At 47.4% G+C, this 21,359-nt stretch overlaps 1 protein-coding gene across 1 annotated transcript; it reads left to right on the forward strand.

Annotated features, from left to right (window-relative positions):
- The first annotated feature begins 14,643 nt into the window (after positions 1–14,643).
- Positions 14,644–15,912, forward strand: LOC128888849 (homeobox protein Hox-B4a). Its single transcript, XM_054146013.1, has 2 exons — positions 14,644–15,283; positions 15,407–15,912. The coding sequence occupies exons 1-2, from the start codon at positions 14,644–14,646 to the stop codon at positions 15,910–15,912; spliced, it is 1,146 nt and encodes a 381-aa protein (XP_054001988.1).
- The last annotated feature ends 5,447 nt before the right edge of the window (positions 15,913–21,359 follow it).

Raw genomic sequence — 21,359 nt, forward strand, 5'->3', positions numbered from 1 at the left:
ACCATGTGAAATATTTGTTGCATCCAATTGAAATAAATGTCTTTAAATAGAAGTAAATATAAATGAACATGACATTATAAAGTTCACAATTGAATAATAACAAGAATATAATTCAGAGAATTGTAATACCGTCCATGTCCTGAATTCCATCCAATTTTTGAAGAATTCTCTAAACTATCCCTCCTAACTCCTTTAAAAATACGCATCGTCGGATCATTCTCGACGAAAGAGCGAGATCTGTTCTGAAGCGAAAGGTATCGAAGACGGCGGGCGTTCCTTCGCGATTAATTTTCGCAACCGAGCGTGCATCCAGCAATTAAGAAAGCAAAGGTTCGCTAATCCGGCCCAGCAACGTCTCGCAGCGACCGCAGGAGCGCTTAGATCGCAAGGTCCCTAGCGATGAACGGACGGTCCAACGGAAAGTCTGCGCGAACCCTCCATTAATCCACGGTCCAGCGATCCGGCCAATCGCGCCGCCTCGAATTTCCGTGGACACTGATTAAGCAACACGAGTGTCAGCTTAATATCCAGATGCCCGATAAAGACCTTACGGCCAAGTTCCGGCGATCGTGGAGCGAGATAGATCGCGGACGCGCATCGGGATCCGAGGGCAGCGAAATATTCTGAAACGAATGGATCGCGTCGCCGTGGACACGGCTACCGTGCATTTATCCGGTCGTTCCTTCGACCGGATCATATTAATCCGTCGCTAATGAGCACTCCCGATCGCCGGTGAGAAAGGCGCTGGTATCATCTTCGGAGATACGAGGGACAGCCTCATTACGGCCGGAGCTGCGTGTGCTTCGTGACCGGCTCAATATTTAACGCGTCTAGAGGCGTTCCATCACCTTTCGATATCTCGACACCTGGCCGGGAGGATTAGGGAACGCCTTTCGAGACTCGCTGCGTTGGATCGCCGCTTCGCGTGGACGATCCAATCGATTATCGCTCACCGATTCACTTGGACCATCCTTTTATTGAAAATCAGAATTTTAAGGGAATCTATTTCGTAGATCCTAAAGTCAGGATGGAGAATCGTGTAAGGTAGAGTATCTAGGTAACGAAGAGTTTTCAAGAGAAAATTGTTAGATTAATAACTAGAAAACAACGCCAACGTTCAACTATCAACCCCTACCATCCCTCAACACCTCGTTCCCGGCTGGACCACTTGAAAAACAACCCGCGTTCTCGAGCGTTAATTAACCGAAAAGTCACAATTACGTTCGAAACATCCGTGATAAAAATCCGAATTCCCCGCGTCGGAATAATCTCGAGGATCTGAAAAAGGAGACAACCTATGCCCGCGGTTAGCAGCCGTATTGATCTGAACGGTCTGGTCCGCCGGCCAGCCGATAATTAGTCAATCAGTCAACGGCGAGCGTCGTTTTACCGAAACGCGGTCCAGTCGAGGACCAAAACTCTTAACAACCAACATACGTCGGTTCATTCATGCCGGCTAATTCCCACCCCGTTTCCCTTTCGCGTCGTCCAGGTACTTTTACGCGCACCGTGCCATTAATCGTTCGATTAAGTCGCCCGATAACACCCTCTGCGGGCCGTACGCTCGCAGGCCTGCCACCAGTCGCCGCCATAATTCCCTAGCTTCGAACAGGGCTGAATCGAGGCATGGACTTTTGTGGCACAACTACGGATGGGAAAAAATTGATGCGAATAGTTAAAGGCGAGTACAAACAACGTAGGGACAATTGTATGTGACGTTTATCGGATTGCAATGCGGCTTAGATCAATTTATTATTAGGAATTAAGTTACCAGTACCCAAGGGATCTGCGAAATCTGGACACAGGCCTGGCTACAAGTCGACTGAATCGCGAAGAACCAGCGACCGCCTACCTGGAACATCGGTCTCGATTTTTCACAGACGGACCTTTTATTTCGCTACGCATGCGCGCCCCTAGCAGTCTTGCCTCTGCGGTGAAACATAGGGACATTTAGACGGACACGGGAATACACTCTTATCGATTCCGCGAACTCGAACGATTCTTGGTTACCCCGGGCCACGTAGATAATTAATCGCAAGTCCTGATTGAGATTGCGCGACCAGCCGGAGGACTTTCTAACGAATTCCAGAAGGGGAATCGTTGTTTCGGGCGCAGTTCGATCTGTACCGATTTATTTAAATACATTGACGCAGGAATTTTTGTTTACGTAGATCTTTGGGTCTCTGTTCCTTTTAGATTAGGTTGGTTTGGTTTATGAAAGTGTGTATCTGGCTTAAACCTCAGTTTTTAGACTGGAACCATACAGCAGTCTTTACGTATGATTATTTCCATTTTTCTCCTACATTCTTTTAGTACTGTTCATACAGTATCTCTTAACATTCATATCTGTTGGGACCTGCTGGCCCTCCTACAGCTCGGGTACCTCGGGATCGCTAAACCCGTACTGAAGCTGTAATCAAACACAGTTACAGTCCCTGAGGAGACATTTGGAACTTCGTTAATTTCAACGGTGGTTAAAATTGCTACTGAAAAAATTTGGTTTCCGGATATTGGATACACGCCTGTGATCCGAAGCATCTTTTCTTTTTCTAGGTGTTGCGGATCACCTCCACCGCGGTTAACCGCTCAATTCAAGATTTGAATCCATCACACGGAGGCCGTGGGTTGAAAATAGTTCCACAGGAACGGAAGCAACAAATATTCGCCTGAGGTGCGGACGCAAACTGCGCGTAACGAAGGAAAGAAGGAACAGAACGACAGAAGTAGATCGAAAGAGGCACGGAAGGCAGACGAACCGAGGGAGACAGACAGAGGGGAAAATAGAGAAGCACGTTAGAATGGACATGCCCCATATAATCTCCGCGATGCTTCTCGAGGCTTCTTCTCTCCGCCTTGGAGATCATCCCTGAACCGCGTCGAGGAGTCATCGGCTGCGAATTGCGGGCCCGTATCATTGTGCTGGGCTCGGAAACTCCCCGAGTTCCTCCATTGTCGCGTAACTTCGGTCCCTAAGGAGGGAACCTCTGGTCAGATTGATATCGATTGGAAAATAGCCGGCGATTTAGAAGTTTTGAAAAGGGAAACTCCTTGGTAAAGATTGAAAGCGAATGGGAAGCTTGTAATTCTTTAAAGAAACACATACATCGGTTAGATTAGTGTAATTAAATCCCTTTCAACATTTATCTTACTTTGTTAAGCAAGAAACCCTCTTCCTAATTAATTCGTTTAGTATAAAATATAGTATAGAAAAGAATAGTCGCGACGCCTATGCACGGTGTATAGTATACTTGCGAACACGTTATATATACAGTACTGAACTTCTCGTCCAAAGCAAACCGTATGTCGGACATCGGTACGATTTATCGCTTTGACACGTGTCTCTTACCGAGCCGCGTTTCGCTCCCGTGGTCGGCCTCTCTTTTAACCGTGATTAAAATACATTTTCGAGGATGGAGCGGCCGAATTTCCGCGGACCGTGTTCCCTTCTTACGGAGCGGTTAACTCTTTCGCCGTAATTTATAACTTTGCACGGTATTCCTGCACGGAGGACTTCATTAACGACGAAACGTGTGCTGCCAAGCTAGCGCCTTATTTTATAAGACCGATATCAACGGATTACGCTAACGATTCGGAAGGTTTTTCTTTTAATAAAACGCTGGTATTTTTTGGAAGATCGTGGTGAATGCATTACTCGAATCACGCAATGGAATATACCGCTTTCGAATGGGGGATATGGAGACTCGATCTTATTACCTCATCCCATTTCACCAATACGATGAAATCGCGACGAGAGGAGACGAGAAGGTAGAGAGCGCAGGCTGGGAACAGGATCAGTGGAAGACGCAGCCGAGAGGAGAGATACGAAGATGGTTGCACGAACGGCGGATATGATTTATATTTCTTTCCGATCGTTCGCATTAAAAATGGTAAATGCTCTTAATGACGGCATTAATAATTGTATTCAACGAACCGCCGGTATTGACCCGAAGACACCCGTGCGCGAGGCACGCCCGCAGAATACCCTTGTAACGATCTGGTCTGGCATTCATCTGGGCGGAGAGAGATCGTTTTGTGAATGAGCGAACATTCAATGGGCACACTTTTGATCCCGGTGTTATTAATTATCCGCAAGTAGCTGCTAACACCCCTGGAGTTCTTTTTCTAGTTCAGGTTTGACTTTCGACCGCGGAGAACCCCCCTTAGTGTCTTTGACCCATGACTCAACCAGGGTAATCGTTTAGAGCTCTTCGCGTCCGATCCACGGTTGAATCGCGCCGTTTGAATTTAATCCGGTGTTGAGGAAAGAGATCGTGCCGTTGCAATCCATCAGAATATGCTAATGGCGTCTTTGGTAACGCAAATCTTCTCTTCAATTGTTTTCGAGTTGTTGAATTGTTTCCCGAACGTTCCTTCCTTTGTCCAAAGCTTCACTCCAAAAACGAACGTCGAATGGCGATCGAGTCGTCTGACAAGCGACTCGAAGAAAGCTTCCACGCAAATTAGCCGGATGTGGGCGTCTCCGATGCTCGGATGTGCAGCTATTGGGACTGCGAGGAAAAGATCGGCCTCGGGCCCCATCGGAAATCGCTCGAATCGCGACCCTTATCGCCTTATTAGAGGAAGACACCCTCCGTGTTTTCTAGGTGCCCGTTGCCCCGGACGCAGCGCAGCCTTTATCGGTGGCCTGTATCGGCGTACTCACGCTCCCTTTCATGGTCTTTAAACCGGCGCACTTAGCATGGCCCGTCATTACTTTACGGTGAGTAATAAAGTTGTACCACCAATTAGTCGACGCCATGGAAGCACGCGCATCAACGACGCGTAGCCGGTAGCCGGCCTTCCGTATCGCGGCCACGCTATCGCGGCGATATCTCGCCTCGTCCGGGATAAAATGGATAAAATCGGTAATCCGAGAATAATCGTTATTACCGTGATCGAGGATCGCAGTCTGTTCGCGTGCAATTTACGTGAGCACGATCGATGGACGCGCAGGGGCTAATTTCGGTTATATTTTGCAGATCGAGAGACGAATAGCGTGTTCTTGGGAGTCTTTTATTAAAAAGAGTGTTTTTTAAAATATCGCTGAAATAGAGTCACCGCGTCGTTACCTACTAAAGTCCGGCGTTGATTAGTATAATTTCGTGTCGCGAGTGTCAGGCGCGCGGACCTCGCACAACTGAGCCCGGAACCTGATTTCTTAAATCCGCATCAGGGGCATTATAATCTTGATATTCCAATCCAAAATTGTTCCTCATCACATAGAGAATACAGATAAGGCGTGCTTTAGCGCTATAAACGAGGATCGCGAGAAAGTCCAAGACTAGCTGGGACGTAACAACCTTTCTAGATTTCATAGACCACAAGTTCCTGTCGACCCTGCGCGAAACCATCTAACGGAGCCGCAAAAGCTAACCAAGAATCGGTTTCCGAATTCGCGGAAGCGGATAGATCTCCGAAGGACAAGTTGGTCTCGCTGTTCGAGAGAGAGATTTTTATTTAGAGCGGCCAGACGGTCGTCCGATTGGCAAAGGGGGCGGAAAGACAAACAACCGGTCGCGTGTGAGCAGTCCCCAAGAACGTAATTAATGAGCAGTTTGGCGGTCGGCTGGACAGCTGTCCCGTCTTTTTTTCCCCCGACGGCGACGTACGGAATCGTGACCATCGCGGCACTGCCGAATGCTTGGAGAACGAGAAACGCGGAAACCTCCTCTGGAACCGAGTTAGAGACGCGCCTTCAGACGCGGCGGAAGGAACAAGATGGATTGCCTGACACTACCGGACAAGATCAATTGAATTTCTATTTGGACGTAACCGAGACCCGTTCCCTGCTACCTCCTCCGTCCACAGCGTCCCCTTTCCGCGTCAGCCAAACTCTAATTCTTCTTCCAGCAGTCGTCGACGTCACGATAATTGTAGCCCCGGTGATCTACCGCTGATCCCTGCCCGCTCTGATTCATCGGTTATTCGATAATGGACACTGTCCTGATTGCCGCTGGTTTTGTTAATTAACTGAGACTAATGGAGGCCCTTTGCTCCCCTGAAACGGTCACCAATGTTTTGTCCACGTCCAGAGAGGATTCTGCTGAAAACGAGAGTCTCTCCACATTTCGAACCCTTTTCTTTAGGACGATCAGAAATCATTGCAGTATCTTCGAATGTCAATGTACCGATATCCATGAATCGCTATCGACAAGCTCAGACCTAACCCAGACCTTTTCGCCAATATGATGCAGACCAGAGGGCACGGTTATTTTATGATGCCGCGGGATAGCCGAGTAATAGTAAACGACTTTGGAAGTAGCAGCCTAATTACTTTCACGAACATTGCACGTAGCCCTGGCGATGGTGGTGCTGATATCGCGCAAATTCTTTTTTTCCTCTGCCAGAGGCCGGCTACCGGTTTTACAGCGACGGTTGAATTTAACTGCCTATTAATTAATTCTCGTCAATTAATTTACACGCCGCATAAAAACGCCATTGTGCGTAATTATAGACGCGGCGAGCCATAACCCTACCGAGCTTCGTCATCCGTGTCCTGTGATTACTCCGAGATACATCGAATCGAAGATCTTTCCGTAGATCCGCTCACCGACGACAATTTCGTTCAAAATTATGTCTAGACTTGCGTCGCGATTACAATAAACTTAGTGAAGTGTAGTAAATAATTTTAGTACATTTCTGAAAGCGAAAAGAACCGGTTTCCTCGGTTAAATCGTAGCCGAGTGTGCAAAACAGTGTGTCCGATAACGCGGTAGCATGGTTACCCACATTTACGTCACTCGAACGTTTTCCACGGCACGTTGTTTCTTTCCACGGACTCATGTCACTGTCAAGAAGGTATCGCGCGGAACATGCGTCAATAACCGATTGGAATTATCAGTCAACCGGAGATACGTCTGACGGTCTCGCTTTATTCCTTGAAACGCGTGATAACACGAGGGTCGTCCGAGAGGAATATTATAGTGGCACACACTTTTTTCAACGTGAATAAAAGGTAAATAACTGCAAACGTGTCCGCTGCATTGGGTAGTTCTATAATAGTACACAGAGTCCACTGTGATAAGCTTCGCTGAACCGACGCCAGTCAAATGACCACTGTTTACTGGAAATAGTAAAAATCGTACAGACGTAACCCGTATACTCCAAGTTCAATGTAATCGTCGAGTTTTGCCCGCTTCGGTTTATCTGGCAGCGTCTCCCATTGTTTGCTTCCGCTGTAGACTGAAAAGAGGTAACACGAACGAGAACCACGGGAAGTTGCCGGTGTGCACGAACAGCCCGACGTTCAATGTATCATTAGGTAGTCATTGCGATCACCGTGGGTCCCGTAGGTACACGCACGAGTCGACGGACACGTGGGTAAGCCATCCAGGCTTCATTCACGTCAGATGCGAGGCGACCACGTCATTTATCTGCCAACCATTCCGGCTAACGATGCATTGCCGGTTTGTTGCCGGAGCGTCGTGGCATCCTCGTGTTCCGTGGACGTCCGCAGCTGGAATTTGGAGCGTTATCACAGTCGATGGTACTTCTTTTGTTACGGACGTTTAATTATTTTTTCGTTCTCGGTATCTCGCATCGCCGGTAATTTTTTTCACTTTAGCCATAAACGATCGTGGACTAAACATAAAGAAGAACGTGAAATTACGCGAGGTAGCGTGAAGGTACAGTTGAAAGATATATTTTGCTGTACTTGATCGATAAAGACTGTATTATCCTGTAGTATCCTGCACTATAAAGACTGTAGTAAAATGGAGTGTAGGAAAAGCGGTCGACTGTGGATCCGAGGTTCGAATCTCCATGCCTTATTTTTCGTTCAGACTCCTACAATACCATTATTATAATCTTATCTTGTATTCCAATATTATTTTCTCGCTGTAAAACTGTTACACCTAATTGCCGCGGTGGTTCGGATGGAATGGACATGCGGAGAGTAAAATGGAGGCTATTAATTTTCCTAAGTCGAGGATAGTTTCTGTCGCAGACTGAAAATCAGAGACACGGACAAACCAGTCACGGAAGGGAGTTGTCCTAGTGCAATATCACGCTACCAAAGGGCTTAACGATCGCGGTACGGTAATATCGCGATACCGGGCGTCGGTGAAAATAGTGTTGTCATCTGTCGCCGGTGAAAGGAGGCAGACTTTTTTGCTGGAACCCGTGGCACAGTTCGCTAATTACACGAGGCATTTATGGTGCGTGCAAAATTTGGGAGTGGCCCGGACATTTGCGCGCGACGCGCGTTTACGGTGGAGGGTGGTAGCCCTGGCTGTCTCTCTCCCTCGGCGGCGGAGGAGTCCACTCGTTTCCGGAACACGCGAAACTCTCATTAACTTCGACCGCGCGATATTGTATTGCACTTTAAAGTCGTTCCTCGCTCCTTCGAGCGGGCGACGCCGGCTGCGACCTGGGTCTTAAAAATCGTTCCAGCTGGGAGACCGAACTTTTGCGAAACGATAACGCTCGATGCCTTTAAACGTGCCCGCATCTAACGTATGTACGCCTCGATTCAGGATCTAAAGAATTCGTAGATTCACCATCTATTCCCACGTCTAAACGAGTTCATTGTTACAACGTCGGCAGACGTTCGCGTAACACCGACACGAAGTATCGAAATTATTGCACGATCTTCTTTATCACCAACGGCTATTTCACCTGCATCAATTACGTTCATGCATATTATACGCATTAATTTTATTCGCGCCCGGTCGATTCCGCCGATGGTAATTCCACGCAAACGAGATTAATGTATGATACATTAATTAAAGATGCGTGTACACGTTAAAGGATCGTGCGTGAATCACTATCTGCATAAAAATCTTCCTGAACGAGTTGGCGAGAAATCATCTTCGTAAACTTTCGTAAATTGTACGAAAGCGTTTAAAGTAAAAGTAAAGTAAAAGCAACATGAATTTGTTCGTTGCAACGAAGACACGTAATCGTGAAAATACACCTAACACCTTGGAAGGTCGCAGGTTCCGTACCCCTGTTGCGAACCCTCGAAGGGCTGACGATTCCATATAATCTTCGATCATATTCGCCAAACAGGCCGCGTCTATCCAATAACTTGCTTCAGTAAATCATTTACTCCGTTAAATCTGAGAATTACCTTCCCGAGGTTATTGATCACGAAGTATCAACGACCCTCCAGACCTCTAGCCCCTGTAAAGCGGTCGAAAGGGAACACGGTCCCCCGGAAAAACCGCGTGGAAAGAGGAAGATAGAGAGAGTCTTGACGGGATCCCGAGCAACGCTATCGATCCCGCATTCGTTTGTATAACGTGTTTACTTCTCGCCGCAGATATCTTCGCTTCTTCGCTCATAGTCTCTCCGGTGTCTGTTCAGACTGCGAGCGGTCCGAGAACGAGGCACCCTCTTCCCGATTCTGTGCTCAGCAGGGGTGGATCCTCGGTGAACGCGGAACTATGACGGCGAAGGGGAGTGTCGGGGATACGGACGCTGGGAAGTATCATTTATCATGGCCAGGACTGTCAATCCGCGGCGCATTGATACGATGATGGTCCAACGACGCCACGACGCTCCGCTGGTCTGCTCATCCGGCGTACCATCGACGATTCCTCCTCTCTAGCCCGCGTATCCCACAGTAACGTGCGGGAAATTGAGTTTTGTTCCTTATCAACCGATTAGTTCCATTGATTTAAATAAATCATAAGAAGTAGCGCAGCGCGAACTAGACTTTTGAGGACCTTTATCCAGGACAACCTCCGTAGGATTTATGTTCGAAAACAGAAAAACGAGGAACGGAGTTTCAAGGATGTTTAAAAATGTTCTGCTTGGGAGAAGGAAGTTCGCGAAGCATGTTTTAATGTCAACGAGACGCGACTTTCGACTACAAGAAATGTGAAAACGAGTTTGTTCGAGGAGAAACTGTTCCCCCGTCGCGATTCTTTACAGGAAATCGGCTCGCGGGCCACTGATTAATATTTAACGCGCGGTTTATTGCACCGTCTCCAGGAAGAAAATTTCCACTCCAACTTCCAGGAGAACCTGCTTGTTTTCTATTTCGCTTTCGGATCTTGTTTCAAAAGCGTGGCAACGTCACAGATGTTCATTCCCGAACCCACCATCGTTCGCTCGCTGTATTTAAATTTCGGATCCCCCAAGCGGCCATCGGTTCATCTTATCCTGATTATTTGCCTTTCGGCGCTTCAAGAAGCTAGGGAAGAATGTCGCACAATGCAAATCCCTCGAGAGTCCAAACAACGGGCGTGACCGATACTCGTGGAATTATTCGTCGGCTAATAGGTGTAAATATTTACCCTTTAGATCCCAATCCGTCGAGTAGCCGCCTGGGACTTTGACTCTTGAAGAAAAGCAGCGTCGCGAAGGGTGCTTGTACCTGCGCCACATGCTAGGGGGTTGAATTTTAGGAAAGCTGGTCGAATGCGTCTGGTTTGAGATTTAGAAAATCTGCGAATCATATTCATACCCTCTATACCTATTGAAAAAATTTGTCTATATTGATTCTAAATCAATTTTCCATTATAAATATCTACATGAATAAACTTCACTCATTGATATATTTACAATTACAAATTTATTTGGAAACACGCAACATTCATTTAAATTAGACAAATTTTGTCCAATAAATATAGAGGGTGCGAAAACATATGGGACTGACTGCATATGTTTCACTCCATTTGTAAGTAGAAGAACTTTGTCTTATAATTTTCGTTAAGGTTGAATTATAATGGATGCTTCGAAGTTGCAACAATAGGGGTTGCAAGACCTTCGCGAGTCTCAAACAAATTGCTATGCGAACGCAGCGAGAGAACGTCAAATGGAAAAAGTATATCGTCAATGTGGGAAAAGGTATCGTCCTTTTTGCTCCAGTATCCGATGCCTCTGACCGAAAGTGCGGCCGCCCTTTGAACGATTGCTCAGCGGTTTTTCCGCTCCGCCCCGAAACGCCTGGTTGTCCCGTTCTCGCTATCGCTGCCATTAAAGCCGCTGGTTTCTGCTCATGAGCATCCATTTTGAACTTTCTATCGCGTCTTCTTTCGCATTTTAAACGCTGAGAAGAGGAAACCTGCGTCAGGAACGAAGTACCAACACTTGAGTTTCAAAGTCTAACCGGAATTTCAATCCGTACGCTTCACAAAATAACCAAGAACAAACGGTAAGAATTTCTGAAGCTTTAAATGCAGATGAATATTTTGAGTGATGAGTCACTTATTATTTATGGACGAAATGTTCGTTCATGCTAGCAGATAGATCCGTAAAGTCGACCGCGGCAGAGCGCAAACAAAATATAAATCAATCGCACAATAATGGAGGCAGTCTGGCTTGATCCCGATATTCCCAATTTTCCCAAATGGTCGCAAACGACGCCCTCCCGGTGAACGAAAATTTTTGTCCCTTAGAGGAAGGTACACGGGGCGGACAGGGGCACATATGTTACCTCGTCCCCCGACCCCCGAGATGCCGCACCATTTCACGCAACGCGTAGCCCCAATTTAATTTGTCCTGCGAGCAGGAATCCGCATTCAATCCGAACAATCCTTCGTCGCGAGTAATAGCGAGCTAAACAATAATTCGTTCTTCCTATACTTCGATATGCTTTCAATTCAAACAAAGTTTCATTCAAATCAGAATTAAGGAATATTAAAGAACAATTGTCTCGCTGGAAGTTGCTTGAAAAGGTTTAACAACCGAGGAGTCTCGAAGACACGCGCCTTCCCACGCGTTATCCCCACCCCGTGGAAAAGAGGCGAACGACGTTTTCAATTTTACGTTACCTGTGTCGACTGCCCGTTGCCTCGGAACCCGGCAACCATCATAAACAGAATTATTGCCAGCTGTTCACCGTTTTTGTCCGCGTTCAGGTAAACGTGGCTCGCGAGCTGCTCTAACAGTTAAGTAAAATTCCCGTCCCTGAACTGGCCGACAATGAGCAGTAAAACTTTCACTCGCGGTGCCACCCTTACTTGATTTTTTCCGGATATCTGTCACGCAGCCGTGTTGAGTCTGCGCTATTGTTCGCGCGTTACACGGGACATGTTTATTTCGGCACTTGGACGTCTTGATCTCTGTTTGGAAAATTTAAGGTTTTAAGGTTTCGGAGTACAGTCGACTGGGAATGGCTTTCGGGGGCTAAAAGGTGCAATTGCGGGTCTCGTGCAAGCTAAACGTTCGATTTACAGTGTCGCAAAACTCGGGGATTTCTAAATTCCCAACGCTCAGGCTAGTAAAGTCCTCGACAGTGGAAAATCTCGCGTCCCTAATATCGCCCTTAACGACATCTTCTTAATTTCGTGCTATCCCCCGTTCCTACCTTCGATTCCCTCGATCGAGGACTGCGAGCCACTCCAGAGTTTCCCGTGGCCCAGGAGAATTAAGTCAGTAGGTGAAATCATTTACGGTTCGCGAAACGTTCTCCGTGTCGGGACCCTCGTTACTTCCCACAAATATCGCCCTCCGCGGATTATTATTTATTACCGCCGTGGTCGTTTCTCTAGCATTTCTCTCACACACGGGTCCATCCACGAGGTTGGTCTCCCAGCATCATTTGCGTTTTGGTGTGCGTTAGGCGGTTTCGGGGTACGTGCATGGGAATCCATCGGTGTGCGCGTGCGGACGCGTGTCCATCCTGATCAACCGTTCGGAGTCCCCGTAGGCTTGGTCACCGCGTCGAACGCATCATCAATCACGTTTTTTTTTTGAGGGTTACTTTACTATTTATACTTTGTCCGCAAGGCCGTCTATTATCTTCTGCTAACGATAATTGTTTAGATGCCGGCCCTTTAATTGTAAGCCGATCGTTAGTTGTCCGCCGATTATGTCTCACTTAATCCCGATGATTGCCCTGACGTGCCGCTTCGCAGACATATTTTTTACGCCCCCTCTTGTTTGACGGTGTCGATAATCTTCTCACCTCTCTAAACGGAAATTAATAAACATGAGAAGTAAAGGACATTAATCTCCCTGTTAACGTAAGAGGGATCGTGTACACAGAGCTGAACCAAGTGCTCGGACCCTTGGATCGATACAAGGTTGAGAACGATGGAATATTTTGTCAGCTTCTTTCAACAATTAATCTGTTTAATTTTCATACGCTTATGTGGAATAAAAGAAAATGACAGAGAACTACTAATTTATTTGTAAGGGTCGAAGAGAAAAGATTTCGATTCTCTCCGATGCAAATTTAAACAAAATCTGAGATGCTGCTCCATTCAGTGTTCGATTTTGAGGAATGGCCCTGATAGTATACAAAGAACAATATCTTTTTCTTATAATCTTATAATGTAGCATTTATTCTTATATATCTAAAGATCTTACTCGCTACGAAGGACTGTTCTGAAGGATTGACTGTCGATGGATTCGTCTCAACGTCAGCTTCCATAATGTGTAAACAAAATTTCATGGTTCTAATTTTAAAAAATGTCGATGGGATAGGTACAGCCTCAGCATCTGAACCAAAAGAAAAGCAATAGTCATATAAGACCCCCTCGAACTTTTTCCTGATTTTTTGTATCTACGATAGTTTAGGCATTATCGCTCAGTAACAGTTTAGCTGTCTCACCCTGTATAACAGGAAAGAGGAGAGAGAGGGTTCAGCAAGGTTGATTAATCGTCGCCGGTCAGGCTTCTAGAAAGAGACGTCACTCGCAAGACTGCCTGCGCCTAGCTTTGGCCGAGCGTTCTTTGTTTACTTCCTCGAAATATCTATTTCAAACCCATTTTTTCCTTAAACAAGAACACCGCGGAACATTTGAAACAGCCAAAATTTGTCAACGGTGTCGCTAGTCTATGGTACCAAAGAAACCTTTGCCAGTCAAATTACGTAGCTCGATAATTAATAAAGCAAGCCATAAATAATCTTCTTTCAGCTTGAAAAATTCATTCTTCTCTCCGAGGTGTCATTAAATGTCACTTATCAATTCACTCGATTTTATCAGTTCATCTCGCGAGGCAGCTTCGAGCCGGGGGGTTGCTCGTCGCCGATAGGCCGCCCAGGATCCGGCTAAGAATCGAGGGGGGTTGCACACATGGCAGGCATTGTGCGAGGTCGGGTGCAAGGGGAGCCAATATGGGTTCTGTGTCAATAGCGTTAATAGTGGGAGGGGATTGCGGCACGGATCGGAAAGCGGGTGCGTGTATCGGGGGTGGCCTTAACTCTGAATCAAAGGGCAGCTGATAGAACCGAGAGCTCCCCTGCGGTAGCTCCGGGAGGCGCTACAGGGACCCCCGAGAACCCAAGGGTAGCCAACCCCCTCCACCTCCGCTCGGCAGCCTCTGTCCGCGTGGTACGGCAATAAACCAGTGAAAGTTTGCCGGGGTGCCCCTTTTTGGCACGCGTGGAACCCCCTGTGCACCGTGGACGGTCGAAATCGTGTCGGGGACAGGAATCGTTTCATTTCATTGTAAGTCGGCTTCGGTGCCTGGCAAGAGGGCCTCGCTCCGCTGTCGTCCTCCGGAGAACCGTACGACCCACGGTGGAAGTGCGAAACGTAGCTGTGTTCTGTGATAGTTTGTTACCTACATCGTGCCAAAAACCTGTAGTGCAGTTGGTGATTAACCTCGTGCACTGTGCGAAAGAACTACCCACGTGTTCCTCTGACGCGTCGAGTGACCCATGTAAATTTTCAAAGTGTCCGAAAGTCAAGGTCCCTCGAAACTCGTGAGTCCCCTCGCGTTCTCCCACATAGTGCTTCTGTCACGATGACGAGCTCCGCGTATTTCGCCAACAGCGAGGCGGACTACTGGCCTTATCAGTCGTCCATCGGTGACCGATCCACCGGACAGGTTATGTACCCCGAAGCCGCGTATCACGCCACGCATCAGCAGCTGCACTCGAGCTCGGATTACAGCCAGAGACCTGCTCAAGACCTCTCGCCCCCTTCGAGTCTTCTGGAGACTCTCCTCCGTCACGGGAAGGACGCCATCGGCGAGGATTACGCGAATCCCGCTGCAAAACCAATGACGTCGCCGATTCGGCAGAGTATACCGCATATTCCCTGTCATACACCGCCGTACACGCCGACGTCTTCGACGGACAGGACGTCACCCGTCGCTGGATTCTTGGCGGACGCTCAGGAACGGGTCCAGCAACCGGAATCGAGAAACGGATACATGCAGGGTTATCAGGGGTACCCCGCGCAGCCGAATTCCAACAGCTGCGTGACCCCTTCGATGATTACCCCAACCACGCCGCCTGATTACGCGGTGCAACAAGGATTCGGTGGCTACGCGAACAACAATAACAACTGCAAACAGAGCCCTAACGAGAGTAACGAGTTCGCGGACGATTCGGCGCAGCGCCAAATGGACTACCCCTGGATGAAGTCTTCTTATTCTAACGGTTTGTAAAAGCACTGATATTCTCTTATTTTCTTGTTCTTTTAATAGCGACTAGTGTTTCATAGAGAAGTGGAAGTTTTCTTTCCTCTAATTCCTAAATATTTCGACACTATTATAATTCCAGGCGACTCGACCGGCAGCGGGCACAAACGGACCCGACAGACGTACACCAGATTCCAGACTTTGGAGCTAGAGAAAGAGTTCCATTTCAATAAATACCTCACCAGAAGACGACGTATCGAGATAGCGCAAGCGCTATGTCTGACCGAGCGGCAGATCAAAATCTGGTTCCAGAATCGACGCATGAAGGCGAAAAAGGACGGCAGACTCAACTACAACGGAATGGAGATGAACAACGAGGACGTCGCTTCGACGAGCCAGAGTGGATCGCCGATCGACGGTCTTCTCGTCACCGGGACGACGACCGCTCCAACGACGACGGCCATGCACACCGTGCAAGCTGCGACACCATGTCAGCAAGCCACGGGAATAGAGGAATACCATCGTCTTCACGAGGCCTACCTCCATTACCGTCACCACCAACAGGGCATGTACGATAGTCATAATTATTTCCAAAAACAAAATTATGACAATCATTTGGCGAAGCTTGAACACCTTGGCGAGTCATGAGCGCTCTTAGGTAGAATATTTTATTCTCGTTTGTCCATGGATCTCGTATCGGGGTAGGTAACGTTCTCTTGAATCGACTGATAGACTGTAGAAGACTGGTTAGCGTAATTTAATAGTAATTTTCCGATTGCTGTTGTTTAATCACGGCACAATGGTTAAGAATCATCGACTCGAGGATGCATCAACCTAGTCAACGCTACCTCGAGAGACTACAAACCAGAAGCTTGTGACAGGACGTTAGGGAAAGCTTTTAGTTGCCATTGAGCGTCGGCAATCCGGTTCGCAGCGTCGAGGCGTCAAAAGCGATCGATAAGTAATCCTGAAGAAAGGAAATTACGAAGAGCGCACGACAAAGTTCGACGTTTGCCGTGGATCGTGAGCAGGGAACGCTGTTCGGGGCAAGATCGGGCCAGCTGACCCTGCAACCACTATGATTTATGGTTGAACTAGCTAAACAACCGAGCATCCTGTAGCTCAGGTATCCCTAAAGCGTGGCCGTTCACGCCGCATTTCGCTCGGCACGGTACACGCCGATCGGTTTCGCGTTACAACACACCGTGAACACACCTCCGCTTCGAGTACTGCCTACGTCACTTCAAAAATATTTTGACTCTCATGCTAAAATTCATACTCGGCTGATTAATGACACTGACTCAGCGTCCCGCGTCTACGTTGCTTCCTCTTTCGTTACGCCTTTCGGTTACATTAGGCAGGCGAAGTTCTTGAAAATTTTGGAGCTCTCCGAATTTTTATCGAATCGTGTTGAACGCCAGGTTCAAGAAAGTAGATTCGACATTAAATAATTTCGTTCAGGGAAGTTCATAATCGAATCAATGGAGAGTTAATGGAGTCGATGGTGATTAAGATATTAGCAAATAAATTTTAAAGCAAGCTAGAACGATTAGAGAGGAGAAATGTTTGCAATTGAGAGCGAGTGAGGCAACATGGGGAGTCGAAAAGTTAAGGGATGAAAAAGAGTGGGGGTCAGCACGACAGCTGCGCCGTTCGCGTCGAACAAGATGGCCGAAAACGTTCCTCGTGCGTGTTCGAGCGTCCTTACGCTTACTTTTTCAAGAAATAATTTAGTGTAATTCGCAATTAACAGTGCTTGTTCACTTTTCATTCAACGGTTGAGTTTGTGTCGTTGTGAATTTCAGACCTGTGCTCGTTAATTTTAATCGCAAAATCGCGAAGTGTGCGTGCTGGAAGTTATCGAATCTTATCGACCGTTCGAAAGCTAACGTTCATGATTTCGTTCCATGTTTACATTCATCGGAACTACGATGGTAATTATGTAATCGATAAGAAATTATTCATTTTATAATCATAACGTACGTACTCGTACGTAAAATGTTCCTATTAGTTAGTAAAGCAGTGTAAATAGTAGAATTATTTTTATTCGCGCTCATGATGATGCAGGGACACTTATTCATAACAGTATTAACCATAGAATTATAAAATTCTGTATCGTTAACAGGAATTTATTTATTAAGCGTCTAGGACTGTAGTTAAAAATGGAAAATTTTGTGAATATTTTTTTAACTGTATTCTAAGCGAGATACTAGTCGAATTAAATTAAGTCTTATAAAATAATTTTATAGCAATATATTTTACGATAAAAATAAATTATTCGAAAAGCGTTACTGTCCTATCGATACCTTGCGAGCATGAAAACTATTTCTCTTTTTGTACGTTCCAAATCCCAGTAATCTAATCTCTTCTAATGCGTTTAGTCCGATAGAGTCAATATTGCAACATTTAATTTTGTCTTGGGTCCCACGAAACTATAATGCGCCGTTGGTTCCAGGCACTATAATAATAAAAAGAAGCATGCACGCGTTCGAAAGAAATCACATTTCTCCGGTAAATTAATTTAGACCACCTGCTAAGGGTTGATCAGATCAACGGGTTACGGGAAGCCCACGAAAACGATTCAGCAAACGAGGCTGCTAAATCGCAAATCGTGTCTTTGTTATCAGCCGATCACGGGGCATCAATGGCGATCGATAAAACATTTTAATGGCAACCGCGAGCCTCCCTTATCGCGCGGATTCCTCGTGCTTAGGAACTCGCCGCTCTTAAATATAGATTCCGCGCTCTTTCTTATGCAAACAGCGGGATCCATGGTGGAGGAGATGTGCCATTTGCGAAATGGTCACGGACTCTCCGGCCAGAAGTAGGGTGGAGAGGGAAAAGGGGGGCCGGGAAAAGGTTTGTATGGCAGTGTATAGGTAAAGCTACATTGCAGAGCGCAACCCTGGGACGAACGCCAGCAGCGAGAGTGAACCTTCGGTTTCTAGGGGTTGGACGAAGAGGGCGAGGGTCGATATTGTGCTTGACAGATAGTTTCCCATAGCTCCGGCAATCCATCATGGCCGGCACGCGGATACGTATTGGTTTTTCTGCAACACGTCTTAGCTGTGAACCTCGAATTGAATATATTTCTTTTTTTCTCTGCAGCCTGTCCGGGTAACCCGCGCGGAATTTATCAGGTCTCCCGCGCACTGCCTCCTCTTCCTCCTCCTCGAAGAGTTTATATTTTTTTCAAGAGGAAGTTTTCCAAGTTTGGCTACCTTTGGCGCCCAGAGGGGAAAACTGTTTATATTGGGAAAGAATTGAGTGAATTCGGAGCAGTAATACTCGGTATTTTTTACTTATGTCGTAGTACAGAATATTAAAATCTCGGCTACATAAAAGCTCGTATCAAATGGCATAGCTGACACATCCTGTAACAGAGTCCGAGCGTAGGATCGTACCCTACGATTATTATGCGCATTCAGAACGCTATCGAACGTTGCGTTTAAGTCGTCTCGATTAGCCTACAAGAAGCGTCGTCCTACGAACCCATCAACAACAAAAGGACAGCAAAACGAACACGATCACCCTTATTTATGCGGACCTATGAAACCATCCACGCACAGGTTAACGAATGAGCATCGTGACAGGCACAACTGTGACAAGATCTACATTAAAGCTCTGCCTCCTAAACATACTCGCGAGACTCATTGCGTCATCGATCTTTAACGTGTCCTACGGGCAGAGGTGGAATCGAGTTCAATACGAGCATATAAATCTGAATCAATCGTTATTACGTTTCGCGAATGCTATTATAAGTATTATGCAAGATGAACTTGGCATTAGTGATTAATACTGTCGCGCATGTACAAGCGATAACTGATCAGCGATTCGAGAAAGAGGGGAATGTATATTCGCATAATTCGTGGGATGACCCGATACTTACGACTCTCTCGATCTCACCCCTGACCGCAAACGACACACAAACGCGCCTGGAAATGATACGGAGCCGGTTAAAGCCTGGGATCAACGACAATAATCACTTTCTCGGACTCCCTGTCCAACGAGGCGCTGGATTATGGGGTTGCAGCAAATTGGTGGGACGAAGAGGATGGGTTTGAGCGTTGCTCTCCAAGTTGCAGAGAGGAGGGAGGAACAGATACACGTGTCCCGGCGGCTCTGCTTTGCGACACGTGATTCATGGGGGTCTCGATACGTTTTTTACACCTGCGACGGCTTTATTAGAAATTCTAATGGGACGAACGAGAGAAAAGAGAGGGAGAGAAGGAGCCAGCGGCGAAGAATGACACGCGGCCGCGAGGTAGTGCTCCACGTATCGGACCGAAATACACCGAAATACGCCGAAATACACCGACCGTGCCCGACTTCTTTCACCAGATACCAGATCCCTTCGATGCCTTTGGCTTTCATTACGTCAGTCTGAAATACATCGACGTCCTGACGTGATGACTTCGTTATCTCGACTTGCTCCTCGCTGGAACTCGATCGCGTATGCTTGCTCCCAAGCCAACCCTTTTTAAAAATAATTCTGTGTATAATAATTAGACCACAAAAATAATTCCTGCAACCGAGGATTGAATCATCATTCCGTGACCAAACCTCGACAACCGATACCTGTACAAAGCATGAAACTTTGAATCTTTCACCCTTCGACAACCCTCTTACCCGAAGTTGCGTCCAAACGGCGAGCACCCTTCGAAACCATCTCTGCAAGAACAACCGGGTTTGGCTGCACGATGACGAATTCGCAAACGTCTCGGCGATCGTCATCGCGTTTCCAGCAACTCGTCGGTGTTTTGCGGCAAGGACGAACCGTGTCTGAACCGCGATCACTTGTCAACTTCTCTCTCCACCCTCTTCGAGATGAGATCGGTCGCGCGCGCGCGTTTTCAGGGCACGCCGCCGCGACGCGACCAAGAGGCCTAGGAAGGATGGTAGGTGTAGGACAAATACTGAGCGCCGAAGTGGCGAATACCGAAGAGGTGGTGGGGATTCCCCGCGTACACGAGCAGAACCGCGAGAGAACTTAAAGTGGAAGAGATAGCCGGTTCCGTCGGCGCTCTGGTGGGGCGCGGCGGCGCGTTGGTGGGGCCGTTGAAGAAGAGGTGGGGCTGATGAGGGCGGGCGCGCGCGACAATTCAACAGGAACGACCGCGCTTGCCACATCTGGCGAGCGAGCAGCACACTATGCGCTTTCCTCGTGCTTTTCCTTTTCCATAGAGCACGAAACAATCGTGTCTGGATCACCCTCGCGTACTCTCTCGAACTTGTACGCAGTTGGAAGGGACCATTTTTAAATGGTAAGAAAATTTGGAGTAAGATCGAGGATTGTCGTTGAGCGAGGCTGATGAATTCATCTAAAACTATACGAATCTTAAGCTCTGTCTGATACCAGTGAAATTTACTTTTGAAATTTACTCATACTTTTTGGACTCCGATAGTCCTTGTTGAAGCCTTGTTGCTCGATGACCTGAAGGAGGTTTGTATGACAAGTAACGATTAACTTGGAGATCTTGGTGCTAGAGATAGTTAAATAATTTAAAGGAAAAAAAGAATGTCTTCACCCCTTCTCTGTTACGCAGGTCTGCGATGAGACCAATAATCGTGGACGATCCATCCGGTCGAGGACATAGACGCGAGTAGGTAGGACCAGGAAGACAATAGGCGAGAGGCTCGATCGCGCGGAACGCGGAAAATACGCGCGGAAAACGCGAGAGAAACGAGCTGAAGCGTTATCCGCGAGAAGCAAGGAGAGCTCCGCCTCCTCGGCCGTCCCCTTTGCTCGGGAACCCCACCGGCGCGTCGCCACCCCGCGGTGCCCCCCGTTTGACCAACTGGCTACTACGTCACACATGCTTCTGCTCGGTTCGGAGCCGCCAACTCCGAAGGCTCTCCTCTCGACCGGCTCAGTCCGTTCAGTGAGTTACGAGTTGCGTCCGGGTTCGCCGTACGTGCGATAACGGGGGCGTCAATCGGACCGCGCGATTGGGAGAGGATTCCTAGTCTCGTGCACGCTTTCCATTCTCTCTTCGTCTCTCCCATTCTCCGGTCTCCGTCGCTCCGTCCCACGGTTCGTCCCTCTCATTCGGCTACGGGCAACAGGTTTGAATTTATGGGACAATAAAGAGTGC

This window comes from Hylaeus anthracinus, unplaced genomic scaffold (assembly GCF_026225885.1).
Source record: "Hylaeus anthracinus isolate JK02 unplaced genomic scaffold, UHH_iyHylAnth1.0_haploid 11994, whole genome shotgun sequence".
In the NCBI taxonomy this organism is placed as follows: domain Eukaryota; kingdom Metazoa; phylum Arthropoda; class Insecta; order Hymenoptera; family Colletidae; genus Hylaeus; species Hylaeus anthracinus.